The following is a 22,149-nucleotide window of genomic DNA, read 5'->3' on the forward strand; positions in this document are numbered from 1 at the left end:
CCCCACATTCTTTCCAGTCAAATACTTTAAGTTATTTGAAACATACCCAGGGATTTTATTAAGAACTCTGGCCTTGGGAGAAGCCAGGGTAGTTTTCATAAAGCACTGGACCAAATTTCTTGCTTTTTACTCATAGCAAAGTAATCCGGGCTGTAAATTTACTCTTATAGTTGATTCTTTCCTATTGAGTTGTTTGGCTTCTTAGCCCATAGATGAGATGTAGGTGTATTTGTGTTGAATATAGTTTCATTAATAGTGAGGAAGAAGATAAAAATTAACAAAAGCAGACAGAAGAACTCAAGGAAGAGTAATTTTTAGTTAGTGCAGACACTATATCTAAGTTGTTTCTATGGGAGGTATCTTTTTTTTTTTTTTACAGTGTATGTTCATAATCTGATCCTGAATAAGCAGTAAAAGGTTAAATTATACTCAAAATACTGTATGTAAGAAGGCAGGAGAGTGTCTAGTTAAAAAAAAAAATGATTTCCACCTCTTAAGATTTAAAAAAATAAAATTGATCCTCTAATAACCGAATAAGCTTCAGTTAACCTGGAATGTTCACCTGTATATAGATGAAATTTTTTTTTCTCTTTAAGAATGTGTACGCTAGGATGGTAAGGAGTTCATTTCTCACACCTCCACACTGAAACAACTTTGCTATGAAAATAATTTTGGGGAACTACTTCAGAAATTGTAGTAGTGCTGATTAAGATGTACATCAGTCAGCACTAGTGCAGAATTTGAGCATCACTGAATGCTAATTTAAACAGCTTTAATCTTTCTTTAATTAAAAGGAATTTGTACACTAATTCCACACCCACAACTCATGACATACCCCAAAGAACATCATGTATAAAATAAAATAGATTAAAAGCAACAAGAATATGAAGATTAATTTGACTGCTTGCTTTAACTAAAACTTTATGGTAGTGATCCCATATGAAAGCTGAAGACTTAAAGGATTAAATTAGCTTCTTAGAAATTTTTATTCATTATAACTTTATAATAAAGCACTTCCCCCCCCCCCCAGAGGAAAGGTGCTTTGTAAACCTTTCGAACAGCATGCTTTGAAATATTTCTGTTACAGACTATATGTGGTCAGACCCAGGAAAGTGGTACTCTTTTCCACTTTGTTGAATTCACATAAATTTCCTTCATGCTTTAATTGGTTTAGCTTTTATATTTGTCATTGCTTTCACTGTGTCATTACCATGTAGGAAAGTTCTGATGATAACAGTCTAGTCTTCCTTCTAACCTACTTATTCTTTCTTAAAAGTGTTGTATTAGTCAGGGAAAGAATAAAGAAAAAAAAAGGTTTCTTATAAGATACTGGCTCATGTGATTATGGAGACTGAAAAGTCCCACAGTCTGCCATCTATAAGGTGGAGACTCAAGAAAGCTGGTGGTGTAGTTTAAAGACCTGAGAGCAGGAGAGCCAGTGGTGTAGATGCTAGTCCTGAGTCTGAAGGCATGAGAGCCAGGAGCACTGAGGGCAAAGCGCTGTCTCAGCTCAACCAGCCAAGCAGAGAGCAAATTCAGTCTTCCTCCATCTTGTTATTCTATTCAGGTCCTCAGTGGATTGGGTGATGCCTCCTCACATTGCTGAGGGCCATCTGCTCTAATCAGTTCACCAATTCAAATGCTAATCTCTTCTAGAAACACGTTCACAGATACTCCCAGAAATAATGATTAACCAGACATCTGGGCATCCTGTGGCCCACTCAAGTTGACACACAGAATTAATCATGTCGTATGTATTATTTTTAAAAAAGCATCTGTAATAAATTTGTATAAATGCTTACATTTAGATATCATGTCGTATGCCATTTTTTCTAGCACTTTTCTCTAAATGTCTTGGTAACTCCATTGTTTGGTACTGTAATAATTGGATACCTGCCATGGGAACCTAAGTTTTTTTGTGTGTGTGCTAACGTGCGTAGAGACATACTTTTCCGCAGGGTGTAGTGTAGACATAGTGAGGTTGGGAGGGATTAGGCGTAGCAGTAGATGGTATTGTAACTGAAAGTGGGGTCCGGCTGCTTGTTGCTCAAAAGCCAATAAAGAGGCCAGGTTGGCGGAAAGGAAAGTTTGTTTTGTTTTGGATACTGTCAGTGTGGGGGTCGGGGGGTGGTAAGGGCAGACGTCTGTCCAGAGGCCGACTCCCACCACTGACAGTCAGTGGGCAAGAGCTGTTATAGACGGAGGGAGGGGGCTATGTGCAGAAACAGCACAGTCAGCTCTGACAGTCATCTTGAAATTGGTCATCAGTGGTCTGATCAGCATCATCTTGATTGTTTTAGGTACAGTTAATCTTCAGTTCTAGGGTCGGTTTGTTTCCATTTCTTTGAGGCCAGTTCTCAGAATTGTGGCAGCTCATGGCTGCAGCCTGGTCATCATGTAGTTAACTTCTTCCACCTGCTGGGGGTTTCAGTTTCTTTAAGACAGCTCACAGGATATGGCTCAGAATATTATCTACAGCCCTTAAGAAGGAACTAAAGATCCTTGACTGCTTAATGACTGAACTATTATTATTTGGTCTCCTTTGACTGTTTTCCTTTGTTTCAGCATTTTCTCAGTTCTCTGATTAAACTTATTCTTTGGCTAAAGTTTTTCCACAGACAAAAGGCAGGTTGAGGATGTGGGGTGCAAGGACCGTAGGGTCCTGCTCCATTTCAACAGGGTAGAGCCTAAGAGCAGATAGAGCTAAACTTTTATGTGTAAGGAGATCCTGAAGTGAACTGTCTCTTTCTGTTATACTTTTAATCTGAGTTTTCTCAAGAGACTGGCTTACATGCTTCCTGGGGTCATTTTTAAAGTTGTCTTCCAGAATAGGAAGAGTGATGTAAAATTATGTATAACTGCAAGCAGAAGTATCCCCTCCCTTTTAAAAATGTATACTGTTTTAAATGGCTTCATTGCACACAGATATTGGTGAACGATAAGAATGTAAGTGTTGGTCCTGCGAATGAAAGACTGTATGTTTTCCGCAGACTTCCCAAGCTATCACTGGGGAAAAAAAATCTCTATGTAACTTTAATGAATGTACAAAAGTTACCAAAGTTGAATGATATGTATGTGAAAAGGCTTAGTTAAGAGCTCTTGTCCCTTTGTGGATTCAAGAATCTGTATCTTAAGTCTGAAATCTAATTGTAAAACAGTTAAGAAAATTGAGAAGTTTATAAGATGGAACTAAAAAATAAGACATTTGACATGGTCAGGTGAAAAGCAAAACTAAGATTTTTTGTTTGTTTTTTAAGTGAGGGGCCTGATTCTTTAACTTTCCAATTTTTCTTTTAATCTAACGCTGCAAATTAGTGTCATGATGAGAAATTATAAGAGCACAAGAGAAAGGTGGTTAAGATGGTAGCTTTAGGTACAAAATATTGATTGGATTAAATAAGCCCATTTGCTAGCATTGGTTGGGTCTAGAGTAACAGCAAAAGGAAAAAAAAAAGAGAACATAAATACAACCACTTAAAAGAGGTAATTTTGTTGTGATTCCTTTTGGGTAGATTACCAGTGTCTGGTTGATAAAGCAGTTGGACCCTTTTTAGTTCTTATTTTACTGGGCTTATTCATCCTAGTTTGGTGGTGGTTGACTACTCTGGCCTTGCAGCTTTCTTCCCTTTGACGTTTTTTTTTAATATTTATTAAATTTGATATTCCTCTGGGTTTCCCTTCAACCCTCTTCTTTATCATAATGCTTTTGCACATTATTTTTTAATAATATTACCCTCCCTTGATAATGATATCTACACTAAGACACATACTAGCAGTTATGTATCTGTTGACGTCTCAGTACAAAACAACTCACCTTTCTCACCTGATTGCTAGATTTCCTGCTCATTGTTTAAAAACATCAGTATCGACCAGTTTCTGAAACCAAGAAAAACGATGCAGTTTTAAGTGAAATGGTGGTGGTATGCACAGATGGATACATAAAGCTTAGGTTTTTAGAGATATGATTAGTTTTTTCTGTTCTTCTTAGGATATGTGCAAGGAATGAGTGACTTACTTTCCCCTCTTTTATATGTGATGGAAAATGAAGTAGATGCCTTTTGGTGCTTTGCCTCCTACATGGACCAAATGGTAAGGTTCCATTCCAAACTAATTCTGAAAATTTTAGTTGCATAATAATCTTATAAGATTGATGTTTATATTTAGCCAATTATGGTAGAACTTAAAAAAACTGCTCTATGTTGTTTGTTTCTTTTTTAAATAGCCTTTTCAAGAGGCTTGGAAATGCTGGTATTGTTTTTAATACAAAAAGTAGATAGTAAGTGCCTATAGAACAGGAATAATCAGGATTTAATATTGGTAAATGCTTATGATCTGCAGAAGAACCATGAGTCATTATAGAATATTGATGAAATAGATGATTTCAGTTCTTGTGAAGTAGTTGAACTTTCATATCATCTGTTTCAGAGATAAAGCTTAGTCATGCCAAGTAATATCCTTACCTTTTGTGAACATTTTGTATTTTGTCATTATAGTGGCTGATTTTTCTCCAGATGTGTTTGAACTATTTGTAACGTTGACAGCTTCTTAGTTTTTTTCTTAAGCATGCGATTATTAGAGTTGAACTGTGTCTATATATACATATTATTATAAGGAACATTTTATCTATTATCATTGGTACATCTTGAAGACAGAGTTCTAGGACAATAGTACAGTATTAACAGGAAAATAGAACAGTCTTCTCAAGTAATCTATTAGAAAGGGGGAAAAAAAAGCAAAGGGGCTAAGAGCATATAAAAGCATATGAAATCCAAAGACCTGACTACATAGGTCACTGTACTGTTTCAAAGTAAAATAAATATACTTGATGCTGGGCCTTGATGGTTGGATATTGAAATGGCTTGCTTGCAAGGGAATAAAGATTTGAATATGTAGTCATATAAAATGTTTCCCTGTAGTGGAGAGTCTGGGATACAGATGTGAAATTTTTTGATTAGTTCTATTTTTTGATTACTTCTATTCTTCCTCTCTCGCTTGCCTGTTTTTTGTTTCCCCTTCTAATTTGTCCCAATTTTATCTGTTTCCTCAAGTCTCTTATCCATGGTTCCAACTCATCCTCACTTCTCCTAGTTCTTTTCCATACTTGATAAGATACCATGAATTAATGTTTTTGGATTATTTGGAAAGATTATTAATTGCAGTAATATGGTAATATCATAGTTTGTATTCCTTACCTTTTTGATTGATTGATTTTACCTGCCTTCTTAGTTCCAATTACTCCCAGGTGCTCTAGAACCCTGAGGCATTTGTTATAAAGGTCTGTACAACTGATAACTAATTGTGTAGAAACTGTTGTCTGCTTTCCTTGTGTTTTTGTTGTTTATCCTCTTTTCACTAGAGCTAGTATGCACCTTGATAAAGGGGTCATGTCTTTGTTTAACTAGTTCTCTGATATGCTTCCAGAATTTTCCTAATGCCTGACATGAAGTTTTTGTTCAACAGATTTTTGTAGAATAAACACATGAATATTTCCCCAGTGCTTAGTTTAGACCTCTACTTACAGTAGGTATTCCAAGAATTAGCACAAACACACGTTATTTAGTGTTTTACAGTAATAGTTTTCATAAAACTGAGCTAATATTGGCATGTTCAAATATATTGGCTTGTGGTGCCAAATACATACATACATGCATATGTGTGCATGTATTTAGGTGTCAAATGTAAAGACTACTTTCTGAACATCTGCAGTGTACCACTTCACAGTCTATTTGTCAAGGTTCAAGTTCTTTGTTCTGTCTCTTTCACAGTAAATGTTTTCTGTTTGCCTTTTCCATTGAGAATGGTCTGGGGATTTTTCTAGTCTTTATTCTAAAAAGATCTCTTAATATATTGTCTACTAACATCTTTTGCTTCATAATATTTGAATGAAAGGGCAATAAGTTACAATCAAAATAATCCGCACAATTATTTTTCACTGCATTGCTATTGTTTTGGTGTCCTTGAATCTGTGCTGCTGTTTGACTCCTTTTTGTTTTATGGATTTATTTAACATAAGTTTTAACTACTTTAGTGAGGCTGAATTCAGTGTCTGTAGATTTATTTTGTTGATATTTACTCACATCTAATGTAGGTCTAGGCATAGACTTTGTTTTCGAAATATAGAAATATTTGCAGAACGATCTGACGAACTTTCTTATAGCCACCATTCATTTTGCCATATAGTTTTGTCCCACCCTTCCTTCTCACCCCCATCCATATATATACACACACACATACCTGTATACATGTACATATACATATATTTATACATGCATGCATATGTGCATTCCTATGTATACGTATGCACACACATATTTATTTACAGTTACACTTGATGCCCTGTGTATATCCACTGTTGACCTCATTGCCCTTTCTCCAGGAGTAGCTACTTTTCTGAAGTCGGCTTCTGTCATTTTGGGAGTGCTGCTTTTTATAGCAGAGTGGGTAGCAGTGGCTATGCCATGTTGGTACTTCCAAACCAATTTTAGCTTTTGGTCATGTCACAACAAAAATTATGCTGTTAATCAAAGAGTTAATTCTGCCTTTCCCTTATAGTTCCATGTGGGAAATGTGAAGAAACTATATCCCAAAGGCTTGCGTTAGTCTGTTAAACTATTTCGTTCACTAATTAAACTATTTAAATCACTGAAGAGAAGCCATTTTATTGAGAATCAGTAGCCCTTAATTTTCAAAATTCTTTTTTACCAGGAATGAATGGTTTCTAATCAGATGGATACTTCTAATAAAGCACTATTATTGTCTCAGGAATGAAAAAAGAAGTGTGAAGGAGGGGATGTTGTTCTTAGGCTTTCACAAAGGTTAGGGCAGTAGTTCACCATAAAGGGGTTAGAACACTAGGGTTAAAGGGATCAGAATCATCTAAGAAGCCTTTATTTTGGTGCACTCCCCATCCCCAAATCTTGACTGAAGTGTTGGTAGGGAATCTGTTAAACTTCAAAGATTATTTAAAACATGTGTAACCACAGTAGTTCTCAAACTTTATGATCTCAGGACCCCTTCACACTCTTAAATATTATTGAGGTTTCCAAGAGCTTTTGTTTATGTGGGTTATATCTATTGATGTTTGTCATATGAAAAATTAATGCTAGGAAATTTATAAATATTTATTCATTCATCTAAAAATGCTACATCTTGGTATACATACATTTTTTTTTAATGAAAAATAACTTTTCCAAAACAGTTTACTGAGAAGAGGGATTATTTTTCATTTTCTTTAATGTTTAGTTTAGTAGTTTAGTTTAATAGAACACAGCTGACTTGCATATCCGCTCCTGTATGCAGTCTGTTGCAATATCACACATCATATAGCCTTTACACTTATGGGGGAATTTAAAGTGCAAAATGCATAGATTGTGTTAGTGTTGTTATGAAATGGTTTTGACTTCATAGATTCCCTAATGTCATCAAATCTAAGAAATAATTAGCTAATTCTTTAACATGATATGTTAAAGCTAAAATTAATTTTATTTCATATGTTAAATTGAAGAAATATTTAACAGTGAAGTGATTTGATAAAAGTCTATTTTCCAATGTGTGTTCCATTCACCAAGTCTCTTATTTGACGTAAGAAATAAGTATTGATATATCAGTCAGTCTACCCCTGCTGTCTCTGCATTATTCTTTATCTAAAAAAAAATGAATAGAGGGAAAAAATAATTCTTAGTTTGAGACCAAGTTTCTCTTTCCTCCTTTTTGATGTTGCTTTAGCATTTTAATTAGTTGTGATTTAAAAATATAACCAGTGTGGTATAAATCCAGCATTTGTCATTATATTCATGGCATAGTTATCGGTGATTATGTACTGTAAAATATTTATTAAATATAACTTATGTGATAACATTTATTTTTTTAAAGCATCAAAATTTTGAAGAACAAATGCAAGGCATGAAGACCCAGCTAATTCAGCTAAGTACCTTACTTCGATTGTTGGACAGTGGATTTTGCAGTTACTTAGGTAAGTTTAATGAAACAAAACTATACCCAGCAAATTGTAAGGTAATACTAACAGAGAAAAAATGTAAAGAGCTCTTTTAAAGATGTATATACTCTACCAATGTTGCCTGGGTTCCTCTGAGGAATAAAAGTGTGGGACCAAACAGTCCTTGTATAATTTTGCCTTAAAACAGTTTATTTATAAAGTGAATTATAGTTGTCCCTCATTATTTGTGGGGGATTGGTTCCAGGACCCACCCGCCACCCCTATACCAAAACCTGAGGATACTCAAGTCCCTTACATAAAATGGTGCAGTATTTGCATATAACCTATGCACATCCTCCTGTAGACTTTAGATCATCTCTAGATTATTTATTGTACCTAACACAATATAACTGCTGTGTGAATAGTTGTAAATACAATGTAAAGACTATGTAAATAGTTGCTAGGCAAGGCAAATTCAAGTTTTGCTTTTTGGAACTTTCTGGAAATTTTTTTTTTCCAAAAATTTTCCATTCATGATTGGTTGAATCCACGGATGCAGAACCTGCAGATATGGAGGGTCAACTGTATTTGTTGTTATTTGGTGGTTTTCTTTTAAAGAAGTTAGCCTGCAAATTTAAATTGTTTCCTTGAATTAGTAGAAGGCAATTAAATTTATAGGACTTTTAATAGCCTAAGATGAATAGAAAAACTTGAGTTTGAAATAGGTCACTGTATTCTGAGATAATTAGCATGAGTAAGCCATATATATATTTTTTTCTGTGTAGAATCCCAGGACTCTGGATACCTTTATTTTTGCTTCAGATGGCTTTTAATCAGATTTAAAAGGGAATTTAGTTTTCTAGATATTCTTCGATTATGGGAGGTAAGTTCTTAAATTATTGTAAAAATTAATATTTTTTATGGAAACATTTTGTATCTGTAGAGTGTAAATGGATTATAATATCTTGACTGAAATTTCTAAAGCAGTTACGTTCTGAAAATTCTAATGGTTTGTGGTCTCTCCTTAAAAAAAAAAAAAATTAACCATCTTGAAATGAATGTGTGGTCTTTGGAGCTTTTTTCTGTAAATCAAATCCTTGTGCGATTGGGTGCCAGTGAGTTTCCCAGAACCAGTTCTCTGGACCACTTGTGCCTGTGTTCTTTCCTTGGAAGGCTTGACTTTATGTGAGGCCCTGCCACATTTGGGTGTAGATTTGAATAGAGTTAAGGAAGTTTTGGCAGGCCAGTCAATTGAGATAGTACTTTATTTGTAGTCTGAAATATTGGGAGGGAACTGACTTGTGTTTTGCTTTTTTAAAGAACTTTAAGTTACAGCAGAATACTAAGAATAATATAACAAATATCCCACTATCCACATTTAACATAACATATGTAAATATTTTGCCGTATTCACTTCTGGTTTTTTCTCTTTCTTTCCAAGACAAAAAGTATTTAAAGATATAGCTCATATCTTTAATCACCACCCCAAGCCCCATTTCCCTCTTCCCCTCTCTAGAGGATATTCATGATCATGTTTTTGGTTTATATCCTTTTATTCCCTCTTGCACCCAGGGCAACTCTTGATGAAAAACAAAATTATTATTTTCTTCTTATACATCTATTAATTGTTAAGTTAACAGATGGATGTGCTTTTGAAATAGAATATTGGTATAATGACTGCTTGATGCCTTATCTTTATAAAAGTAAAGATGACAGAAATATTCCCAAGGAAAGAATGGGGGAAATAATCTGTTTGGATAATAAATAGACTTGTATACAGTGGGCACCCTGAAGCTTTTACACCTGGAAATTGATTCCTGTACTTCTGGTGACTGTGCTGCCATTAGAGAAGGTGATGCACTGATTGAAGGATCACCACGTTATGGAGGATCACTTTCTTTGTTTGAAATTAGAAGGAAAACGCACATGTTCTTGACCCAGAATCATATTTTAAAGTTAATCAATTTTATTAAATTGTTATCTCAACTTCTTTTTAAAAAATTATCAACATAGCTGTAATAACTCCTTAGTCTGTGTTTACCAAATAAATTGGAACTTTTAATGAAACTTTTGAGGTTAATTGCATTGTAATTAAACTTTTAAGAATTGGATTTAGTCTGAAAATTATTCTGCTTAATTTACTTCTGGTAAAAGAAGTAAAAACATTTCAGGTATGCTTTAATAATAGTGTTTACATGGCTCTTTTGATCTTTCTAAAAAAGATATTATTAGGTACATTAACCGGGGGAAATTAAGAACTTAAGTTTTAGGGCATTGGCTATACTTAGGAAGAAGTGCAGCTATTGATCAAATGTTTTATACATTTGGGTATAAATTTTGGGTGGTCAATTCAGTTTTTGTCAGAGATATTCTGAGTTATATAATATGATGTTTAGAATGTAGAGCTACCTCTGGGTGTTTTTAATTCCATGCAGTGTATAACTGAATCTTTATTCCCATGATTTAGCTCCCCTGAACCCCCCCCCCCCCCGCCCCACCGAGACTGAAGATGATTTAAAAGTGAAAAACTGAAGGTTCAGAAAAATACTGAAAATACCTCTGGCCCTTACACTTTAACCTCATGACTGTGGCTCCTTAGTTAATACCATTTATCATACTGGTTAGGTTCAATGTTACTGTAGTTACCTAAAGAGCCACATTTGGAACTCATCATATTCATATAATAGTTAATATTATATTAACTATTAATATAATAGTTACTTTGTAGGTAAAAGTAAGACTTTCCTTCCCCACACCTCATTTCTTAACTAGAAAAAGAGTGGACTACCCCATCAAGGCAACTCGTGCTTTGCACAGAAGTCATTCAGAGTTCGGCATTGTATCTGTGAGGAAAATATTTTAGAATCGATAGAGTTTACTAAATAGGTGTTCTATTTTTTATAGGTAATGTGGACTGAACTGCCATGTAAAAATTTCCATCTTCTTCTCTGTTGTGCTATTCTGGAATCAGAAAAGCAGCAAATAATGGAAAAGCATTATGGCTTTAATGAAATACTTAAGGTAGTTGTTACTTTAACTTAAATTTTAATATTTTGGCTCTTTCCTCTTTTTGGTGGTATTGATATACATACATTTCCTTGGAACATTATTGAATCCCTCAAGTAATTTAAATTTTATCAATGACAGTCAGTACTAGGACTGACTCTCTGAGAATGACAGTTCAGCAAGTACGTATTGCCAGTTATTTTTCCTAGCTAATTAGGAGGAAAAGGAAATTCAGCAAGTGCTCTTTTATGTAGTTCAATTTTCTAAAAAAATAATTCTTTTGCTTATAACTTGAGATAGTAGACTTGGGACAACTGCTGGATTTAATGTCCCGTAAGCTTATTAGCTATTCTTTAGCTTTAAAACTTGAAATGATCTAATGAAAGATATATTAAATTTCCTGTTCACTTGTAGTATGAGGGTGTTTTTATTTTAAGGATTTCATCTACAGTGTAATATAACTGGTAATAAGTTGTATAGTAGAATATAATAGTGTTTCAGTTTCAGTTATTTTATTTTATTGATTTATTTTAGCATATCAATGAATTGTCCATGAAAATTGATGTGGAAGATGTACTATGCAAGGCAGAAGCAATTTCTCTACAGATGGTAAAATGCAAGGTATACAGTGTTTTAAGTAATTGTAAGATTTTTTTTGTTCATATGTTTTTGGTGGATTGAGGTCAAGAAAGAATTTTTCCTTTCAGAAGTAAAATTGGCAGCAAGTTGAAGGCAGACACAAAGCATTGGCTAGCATTTGTTTACCATTATAAATTTACAGCACTTAATTGAAAACAATTGGTTAATTATGCTAGATAGGAAACATATAATAATAAGGCAAAATGACAAAAGTAATGAAAACAATAAAGAGGCTGCAGAAGCATTGATAAATTACCTAATCAAAGAACACAGAATAGGACCTCATATTAAATATGTAGTATCTTTAAGTAAAGACAGATGCTAATCAGAAATAATTAAATGAAGAGTATTTGGTCTATATCATTACATTTGTATCAGTCAAACTCTTAATAATCTCTAAAAACAAGGCAAAGTTGATGTGTTATGTTCTGAATTTAAACCAAAGTATTAGACTTTTGATGTATTTTGGTTTTCGTATTTTTTATGAGAATTCTTATTTGGTCTTCATGTCATTTGATCATGGTTCCAAATATTTATTTTGGTTCAGTTTTACACACAGTTATTTGATAGCTATTCTGTTCAAAACCTGCCAGTGAGGGCTTCCCTGGTGGCGCAGCGGTTAAGAATCCACCTGCCAATGCAGGGGACATGGGTTCGAGCCCTGGTCCTGGAAGATCCCACATGCCGCGGAGCAACTAAGCCCATGCGCCACAACTGTGAGCCTGTGCTCTAGAGCCTGCAAGCCACAACTACTGAAGCCTGTGCACCTAGAGCCCGTGCTCCGCAGCAAGAGAAGCCACTGCAATGAGAAACCCATGCACTGCAACGAAGAGTAGCCCCTGCTCGACACAATTAGAGAAAGCCCATGTGCGGCAATGAAGACCCAACGCAGCCAAAATAATTTTTTTAAAAAACCCAAAAAACCTGTCAGTGAGATACTTCTTATGTTTAAGGAACTTCTGTGTATTGAGGGAGAAAGATGGTGTCAATAAGGAGAATGAAATAAATGCAAAATATTAGAAAACAATATGCTTGTGGGAGTGGTGGGATGGGGTGGAGAGTGGCTAATTCAGAATAGAAGGTCAGAGAACCACTTATTAAAAAGAGTGGTTAAGGGTTTCATTTGGAGTGGAGAAGGATGGTTTGAGAGGGTGCATAACAATTACACTGTTAAAGCAAATGCTTAGATGTAGTATTAAATAGAAGTGTTAATTTGTGATTACTTTTCCTCTATGGTGAATGATGATTTTATATTTGATTTTTCTTATTCAGGAGTTGCCACAAGCAGTTTGTGAGATCCTGGGGCTGCAGGACAGTGAAGTTACAACACCAGATTCAGACAATGGTGAAGATGAAAATGTTGGCATGACTAGTTGTCCGACATCTGCATTTCAGAGTAACTCCTTGCCTGTACTTGCTGCCAGTGGAGCCAGAGATGACAAGCCAGCAGAGATATCCATGTCCCCAAATGTCAGCAGAGTAACACCTGCATGATCATTCTTCTTGCTTTTTGAAGAGACACTTCATTGCAACTTCTTTTCAAGTACTGGAAAGGTGGAAATTTAAAATCTTGGTATTGATCATGCTTTAAGGTTTATGGAAAGAAAGTGTACTGATGTTCTTGCATTAAAGCTTTATGAAGATTTAAACTAATTATTTTTGTAGTTACTTCTACCAAATAGCCTTTCCTTTTCAATAACATTCCTTAGTATTTTTATAGCTAAGTACATTTTATTTTCTCGCTGATGAACTGGAATTGGATAAATATTACAAGTGGATGAGTTGGAAATTATGCACTTTGAAAACATTCACTTTGTTTACTCCAAGTTCAGTGGGTTTGGATTTGATTAAATGTTGAGCCTTTCTATAGCATTCTAAGTTGAGAAGTAGATTGTTACCCAGTGATGAAATAAAAGAATTTGTTTTTCTCTTTTGTTTACAACAATACAGCTTAAATATTTATGCTGGTTGAATGTGATATGAATTGGACATTTTCATCAATGCAGTTTAATGTGTAGATAAAGAGCTATTTCAACCATAAGAAGTGGATTGGCAGTATATTTTTACATTGAATTTTTCTTCACTTGTATATAAAGACTGTATAAGTACTTATTTATGAGTATAAGAAAGGATAGGCATATTTTCTTTAACTGAATAAACTTGACTATTGATTTATATAACCTGATTTCACAAAGTTAATACATAGCTTCAATATGAGATCTTTTTCAAAACTATTTTCTTAACCAAACATTTATTTCACGAGACTACATCCAACCCTGTATCTGGTATAATTTTCAAGTTAATTGCTTGTAGTCTCACTTTACTAGTAATGTTTACTATCTTTCCTAATAATGTATTAACTGATCAATCAGGTCTTTAAATTTTTATGAAATACTCTTTACCAAAAGCTTATGTCAAAAATTTCAATATACTATCACAAGTCTCAAAATAATACTTTTTTGTATATGAATGAAGCTGTTGTTTTTACCATGCAGTGTTGCATGATATTAAGTTATGTGTAATTAACATAACTGATTCCATTTTAATTGTAATTTGTTAAATTCTGTACATATCATTAAAATCAATTTGAAGTTGAAGTAGTGTTTTCAGTTAAATTACACCTAGAAATAATCTGCTGGTTTTTCATCAGAAGAAAAACATCCAAGATGGGCCCCAGTGCATCTTATATTTTTATGTGATAGAAACAATCATTTGAATGAGTTGTGGAAATAAGCAAGAAACATGACCGTTTATAGAACTAAAGAAACTTTTCATTAGCATGAAATTGGGCATAGTGTTGCCTTGGAGGATATAATTATCTGAATCAGTAAATCAGCTTCCTACAATTGATGTTAATAATGTAAAATAAAAGCTACACAGTTCTAAAATGGTCCAGTAGGTGGCTTTTTTTTTTCCCCCAGAGAGCTAGGGAACCAAAAGAACTTTTTTCTTACTTGAGCATTAACTGACAGTCATGATAGTAGAACCATTAGATTTTTAGTTTTTAATATCATATGTGTGTTATCTTTCATCAGTTAATAATGAGTAAGCCTATTCAGAGAAAAAAAAAAGTAAACTGATCAAAGCCTTGGCATCTCCAGCCTTTCATTTCCTGCTGTTGAGGAAATTGCTGAGAACATCTTGATGTCCTTCTTATTCTTCCTGGACAGGGGCTTTTGGGGAGTTTTTTTCTACTATGTAATATAATATCTACTTCAGAGTTTTAAAAAATCTTAATACATTTAGTAAGTTGAACTTTTGTCAAGTTCTATTATTTTAAAGCTACTTGTTAAAAACATTTTTACTAAACAGTCTGAATTTCTCTTTAGCCCATTTTTTATATGGAAATGATACTAATGTAGTGCTAAGTAAAGTCTTACTTGATTAGAGTCCTCAAAATCCAGTTAGCAAATACCATGTGAACTTGAGCTGTTTGATATTGCTAAAATAGATAGTTCAGATAAATGTCTTAGTTTAACTTTTTAAAGATTTGTTTCAGTTTTCATAAGATGCTCTGTCCATGCTGATAACATGTAAAATATTGTGTGCTATATTATATGATATTTAAAGTTAAAATTCAAGTAATTTAGCTGTAAAACGTATTTACAGTTCTGATAGGAGTCTATGGGAAACCTTTTTGCATTGGAGATCATTCCTATTTTGATTGTTTCATGTGCCGAGGATTCTTCACCTCTTTATAATGCTAGCAACTTGGTGATGACTAAAGCTTTTTTGAGTAAGGAAAACAACTTTTTGAGAATGACAGTGATTCTTGCTGAACCTGACCTTTGCAGAGGTTTTTATGGATGCCAACTAATTCTTACGGGAAATTGATGTAATTATGCCCATTATCAAAGATACTTTGTATAAAGTAACCCAAAATGTTTACTGAAGAACCTAGAATTTCACTTGACTTTGTGTGTAACTATGTAATAGGTGACATCATTCCAGCTTGCATTTCTTTACTGGGCTTTCAGAAGATGCATGAACCTCTTATTGTATTTGAAATCTTGTGTGTATAAATGCATATTTTGGTGGAAAGGTCATTTAGTTTCTCAAAAGGTTCTCTGATTTTCCCCAAAAGTTGAAAACCATTGTTATAAATTGTATAATGTGAGGATAATGACATAATTTGACCCACGCTAATGATTTTATATGCTGAACCTCCGTTAATTAAAATATGTTTAGAGTGCTCATTTCCAAATTCTTGGTCTGTATTGTCAAAATACATGTCCAGGCTCTACTTCAGAGCTACAGAATCAGAATCTTTGGAAGTGAGGTTAAGGAATCTGCATTAAAATGCTTCACAGGCTTCCATGTGGTTCCTGAGCCTCCCTGAAGTTAGAGAACTGGAATTATGTAGTGTATTTTATAGTTTAACATTTTGACTTATGGTCAGGTAGGCAAGTCCTTAAGTTGTTAGAGAGTAGTTCCTTGATTTTTCTCAGGTGGAATTTGCCCTAGTTCTGGTCACCATTTTTAGTAAAAAGTGATGACAGTCATCTTAGCCCATAGGTTCCCCCTCCGTTCTTACAATTTTTTTTTTTTTTTGCAGTACGCGGGCCTCTCACTGCTGTGGCCCCTCCCGTTGCGGAGCACAGGCTCCGGACGTGCAGGCTCAGCGGCCATGGCTCACGGGCCCAGCCGCTCCGCGGCATGTGGGATCTTCCCGGACCGGGGCACGAACCCGTGTCCCCTGCATCGGCAGGCGGACTCCCAACCACTGCGCCACCAGGGAAGCCCCTTTCTTACATTTTGAAGACAAACTTTCAGTGTCATTTTATTTCTGAACATGAAACAGGATTAAATTTGAGATGAATCTGAAAGGTTTCCATTAGTATCTAATGTGATTATCCAGTACTAAACATCTGTACTTAATTGTACTTTTGATGTGAATACTGCCATTTGAATGATATAATGTATTTGGCCTAATCTCCCTTTGGGTCTTTATAATATGCGAGTTTTAAGTTGTAGATTTTTGAGTATTGCTCTGATTTCAAGTATTTTTCTCACTGTTTTATAAATAGACTCCTATTTTTCAGGTTATCTGTCTTGACTTAGGGAAAAACAGTGTGTCATCCTTAGATGCAAAGGTGGGGTGGGGTAGGGCAGTGCGATTGGACATACTTCTATAACTTTTGGGATATCCAAAAGCACTTTTAGCCCATGGGAAACTACATTGTTAACAAAGTCACTGTAAAGAAAAAACTGATTGTAATCTAAGTCTCTTCTTCAAGAGCGCTCCGGAATCAAAAATATCATATTTGCCTAATGTAGTTCAATCCCTAAAGTTAGAATTGAAATGTTAGGATAATAGGTCAGCTGTTAAATATGTTTCTCCTCAAATACCTCTGTGGTATATTGTTCCTCACATCTCTCTCTATGTGAAAAAGTAGACAGAGTGAAAAGAACAAATTCCAGTAAGCTTAGCTGTGACCAATGAGCAGTCCAGTTCTCTTTCAGCTTTTTTTAATTAAGAAGACTATTAACTTCAGAAATGGGCTTTTGCTGTAACAGTCAGTAATAGATATTTCCAACACCACACTAGTCTGGAGATACCAGACCCAATGGGTTAGTAGACTGCTTTAAAAAAAAAACTAGAGCTGTGTTTAGATTGCTTTAGATGTTGTATGGCCAAATTGTATATCTCTTTTCCATGGGTGTTGCAGGCTCACTTTCATCTGCTGTAGTACGGGTTGAAGTGGTGGAGGCCACTTGAGTTGATATAGTTTGGAGATTTTCTTCATGTGAGCACAGGCTCATCCCTCACTCTATCATGGCATAAACAATTTTATGAAGACTTCTCATTCAAAGAGTGGGATCTTCTAAGGTCTCAGGTGAGCCTAAGGCTTTTTTCCCCATACTGCTACTTTTTTTTTTTTAAATTCATTTGTAGATACTTAAAGTAACAGGATAGATGACAACTTCGTTAACTATGTACGTGACGTTGGTTTGTGAATATGTTGAAAAGAAAATGCTGTTATGTAGAAGCCTGCTTGAGTTTCTTAAAAGTTAATCATGGCAGGCTCATTTCATTTCCTTTTATTGATAGTATACTACCAAATCAAGAAAATACTTTAGCTATGGCATAAATTTATTTTGGTATGGTATTCATGTGGTTAGGTTGGAGGAATTAGGAGTGGATGGTAGTCATAGTGAACAGTTCCTGCCAAAGAACCTAAAATGTACCCTGTAAGCTCTAGGAGTCAAATGTCAATGGGAAAAAAAATCCAACCAAACTGATTAGGTTGGTTTTGTGCTATAAAGTTCAGCCTTTTCTCTTCTATTCAATGTAGTTTAATCATAGAAGGCGTACATATCAAATTGCTTGTGACACAAACTTGATAGGCTGGAATGATGGCTTAAAACCAAAAAGACAAGCTACTTAAGGGAAAGAGATCAGACTTTGTGTTGATTCCCAGTCTCAAAGTAATCACTATTGATTTTTTTCCAAATATCTGCATACTCTCACATCCCATGTCTATTCTTTAATAACTTCACCTGCCTTCTCCGTTCACCTTCGGGAATGACCAGGAGAATTCTTTCGTACTTTCAGTTTATTTCCTCTTTATCCTTCCCCTCAAACACATTTCTTTACTACATCTCTGAAGCTTAGCTTTCCTTTGATGACATTTTATTCCCAGTTGGATTTTTATTTGGCCAGGGTGGTGAGGGTGAGTGGTGACGGAGGGAGGGAAGAGTAAGAAGTCCTCGGGGTCTCTCATCTTTTGCCTACAAATGGAAGTATGTGTGTGTAGTGGGAGAAGTTGATAGGAGTGGAAAGATTGGTCTGACCTAATTGCGCACCATGGATACTCCTTTGTTTATTTATATCACGTTTTCCATATCTTTTTCCTAGAAGTCTTCAGCCTCCTAGGATCTACTTCCATTTTCCAGGTGGTTTAAGGACTGGCTTATATTATTTCTCTCTTGTTTTTACAACTGTCTTCAGTAGGACAGATACCTACGTTGAGGACTCATTGATGTCCTTAACATAAAACTTCCTTAATTTCGTGGGCCTTGTCTCATCTGTCAGCTGTTTATCAGCATGGCCATTCACGATCACATGGCCCTCTTCATCGGTGAGATCTTGTGTTTGAAGGTCTCCTTATCTGGCAATATCTCACTTTATACTTTCCTACTTTCTGACTCTTGGGCTCTGTAACTGCTTGGTCCAAGCCAATTCTGTAGGCTCTTATGACTGTTGGCTGCCTGGTTATCATGGACTATAAGGACAGTCACTTCATCAAAACCTAGGTATACGTATCTCCTTAATTTCTGCCAAAGATTCCAAACCAGTTCCCCTATTTATATCACTCTGGCTTCAGAATCAGTGAAGGATAGGGAGATAACTAACACTTTGAGCATTTTAATATCTGCCAGACACTGTGATAAGAACTTTATACACATCCAATTTAATCGGCATAATAGCCCTATAAGATGTAGGTATTGAGACTTCCCTGGTGGCGCAGTGGTTGAGGATCCGCCTGCCAATGCAGGGGACACGGGTTCGAGCCCTGGTCCGGGAAGATCCTACATGCCGCGGAGCAGCTAAGCCCGTGTGCCACAACTACTGAGCCTGCGCTCTAGAGCCCACGAGCCACAACTACTGAAGCCCGCGCACCTAGAGCCTGAGCTCCGCAACAAGAGAAGCCACCACAATGAGAAGCCCACTCACCACAATGAACAGTAGCCCCTGCTTGCTGCAACTAGAGAAAGCCTGTGCAGCAACAAAGACCCAACGCAGCCAAAAATAAATAAATAAAATAAATAAATTTATAAAGAAAAAAAATGTAGGTATTATTTCCCTGTATTACAGAAATGAAGGCTGAGAAATGTGACATAACATGTCCTCAAGCACAGCTAGGTAAGTGGCAGAGCTAAGATTTAAACTCAGGTTTATCAAAACCAATGCCCTATTTCTCTGCAGTATAGTTTATTTTTAAAAGTTTTAATTTTTGTCATCAACATCACACATGCACATGGTTTCCACAAGATTTGTTATGAGAATTTTTTTTCCTTCTCCCTACCCTCCAGTTCCTCCTCCCAGTGGCAAGACTTTCAACCTTCAGCTGATTCTTTTGGTGTTTATTTCTATATCTCTCAATGCTGTGATATGCTTGTGTTGCTCCTACTTTAATTTCCAGTTTGAGGAATTATCCATTGACTGCCTGTCTTCAAAGATGGAGACTTAGCTTTCTTCCCCCTCCCCTCAGTTCCCACAGTATACCCTTCTTTATTGTTCCATCTTCCATATAGTTGATATAATATTGGTTAGGGCAGTGCAGTTCTTAGCTGAGACGTGTCTTTCTTTGGCCCTTTCATTTTTCTTTGGGGGTTAATTCTTATTAAGGTTTTTTGTTTTTGTTTCTTTGGGTCTTTTTTTTTTTTTTGCTGATTTTATATATAATTGTCACTAATCCAATCTACCAAATGTTTAAATTGGGGCTTGTCAACTACGGGGGCTTTACCATAGGGTAATCTGATTGTTCCATTTTGTTCAGAGCTCTTAATGTATTTTTAGGTTTTTCCTTTTTTCCTGGTCAGAGTCTCCAAGCTTTTCCCACTACCTGGCTGCAGGGTAAATGCCTGGTTCTCAGCCTCCTGTGGTTTGAGTCTCAGTATCCAGGGCATGCATTTATTTAATCACTTTCCTTTCAGGGTGATACTGTTCTCAACCACGTCTAGTGCCCTTCAAACCAGAGGCCCTCTGTTTTACCGTTCCCAGAGAATAAGCTCCATTCATCTACCTGGGGGCAGGAGGGGAAGTGGCTTGGCTATGTAGAATAGAAGGGAATATGGGGTTTTAACTGCCTTTAAAAAAAATAACAGTTTCATTAGGATATAATTTATGTGCCATAAAATTCACTCTTTTAAAGTGTGCAGTTCACTGGTTTTTAATATATTCACAGAGTTGTGCAACTATTCCAATATCTAATTTTAGAATATTTTCATCACCGTCAGAAGAAACTGTACGCGGTAGTAGTCATTCCTACCTCCCAACTCCCTCCAGCCCCTGGCAACCACTAATCTACTTTCTGTCTGTCTGTCTGTCAGTTTCTCCTCTCCCCCATCCCTTTTCTTCTTTCTTTTTGCCTTTTCTAGACATTTTATATAAAGAATCATACAATATGTGGTCTTTTGTGACTGGCTTCTTTCACTTAGTATGTTGTTTTCAAGGTTCATTTATGTCGGAAGACATTTCAGTACTTCCTTTATATTACCATTTATGGACATACCATGTTTTGTTTTGTTTTTTCAGTAGTTGATATTTGAATTACTAGGAATTTTGTTTTTTTGATTATTATGAATAATGTTGCTATGAACATTTACGTACAAGTTTTTGTGTGGACATATGTTTTCATTTTAGGTGTATACTGAAGAGTAAAATTGCTGAGTCATGGTAACTCTAGGGTTAACTTTTTGAGGAAATGCCAAATGTTTTTCCAAAGTGACCACACCGTAGTAACATACATCTAGGAGAAAGATTGCTGGGTCATATGGTAACTTGATAGTTAACATGTTGAAGGACTACCAAACAAAGTGGCTGTATCATTTTTCAATCCTGCCTACAATGTATGAAGCTTGCAATTTTTCCACTTCCTTCCAGTACTTGTCTGTCCTTTTTATCTTAGCCATCCTAGTGGTTTATAAAGTGGTATCTCTTTTTGTGTTTGATTTGCATTATTCTAATGACTAATGATGTTGAACATCTTTCCATGTGCTTATTGTCTATGTAGTCTTTGGAGAAATGTCTGTTCAAATGCTTTGTCCATTTAAAAATTGGTTTACTTGTTTTTTCATTGTTGAGTTGGTAGAGTTCCTTATATATTCTGGATACTGTCTTCTTTCAGATACATGACTTATAAATATTTTCTCCAATACTGTGGGTTGTCTTTTAATTTTCTTGATGATGTCCTTGGAGGCACAAAGTTTTTAATTTTGATGAAATCAGACTTTACATTTGGTTGCTTATGCTTTTATCATATATAAGAAAAAATTGCCTAATCCAAGGTCATGAAGATACTCCTATGTTTTCTTACGAGTGTTACAGTTTTAACTCTTAAATTTAGGTCAGTGATCCATTTTGAGTTAATTTTTGTGTATGAAGTAGGTAGCGTAACCGAAAGCAGGGCCCAGCTGCTTGCCGACTGCTCGCTGCTCAAAAGCCAATAAAGAGGCAATCTTCAATAAGTGGTGCCGGGAAAACTGGACAGCTCCATGTAAAAGAATGAAATTAGAACCCTCCCTAACACCATACACAAAAATAAACTCAAAATGGATTAAAGACCTAAATGTAAGGCCAGACATTATCAAACTCTTAGAGGAAAACATAGGCAGAACACTCTATGACATAAATCACAGCAAGATCCTTTTTGACCCACCTCCTAGAGAAATGGAAATAAAAACAAAAATAAATGGGACCTAATGAGACTTAAAAGCTTTTGCACAGCAAAGGAAACCATAAACAAGAAAAAAGACAGCCCTCAGAATGGGAGGAAATATTTGCAAATGAAGCAACTGACAAAGGATTAATCTCCAAAATATACAAGCAACTCATGCAGCTC

The 22,149-nt window shown here is 35.4% G+C and overlaps 1 protein-coding gene across 3 annotated transcripts in view; it reads left to right on the forward strand.

Moving 5' to 3' along the window:
• TBC1D15 (TBC1 domain family member 15) overlaps positions 1-15,773 on the forward strand; it is a 65,746-nt gene extending 49,973 nt beyond the window's left edge. For all 3 annotated transcript variants that reach the window (XM_082850602.1, XM_082850603.1, XM_082850604.1), the window contains 6 exons: positions 3,989-4,089; positions 7,873-7,972; positions 8,722-8,819; positions 10,841-10,957; positions 11,477-11,563; positions 12,854-15,773. In XM_082850602.1, the coding sequence (XP_082706728.1) occupies positions 3,989-4,089; positions 7,873-7,972; positions 8,722-8,819; positions 10,841-10,957; positions 11,477-11,563; positions 12,854-13,075 (725 nt within the window). In that variant the 3' untranslated portion in view covers positions 13,076-15,773. The remainder of the gene's footprint in view (positions 1-3,988; positions 4,090-7,872; positions 7,973-8,721; positions 8,820-10,840; positions 10,958-11,476; positions 11,564-12,853) is intronic.
• The last annotated feature ends 6,376 nt before the right edge of the window (positions 15,774-22,149 follow it).

This window comes from Leucopleurus acutus (assembly GCF_964270905.1).
Source record: "Leucopleurus acutus genome assembly, chromosome: 11".
NCBI classification, from domain to species: Eukaryota; Metazoa; Chordata; class Mammalia; order Artiodactyla; family Delphinidae; genus Leucopleurus; species Leucopleurus acutus.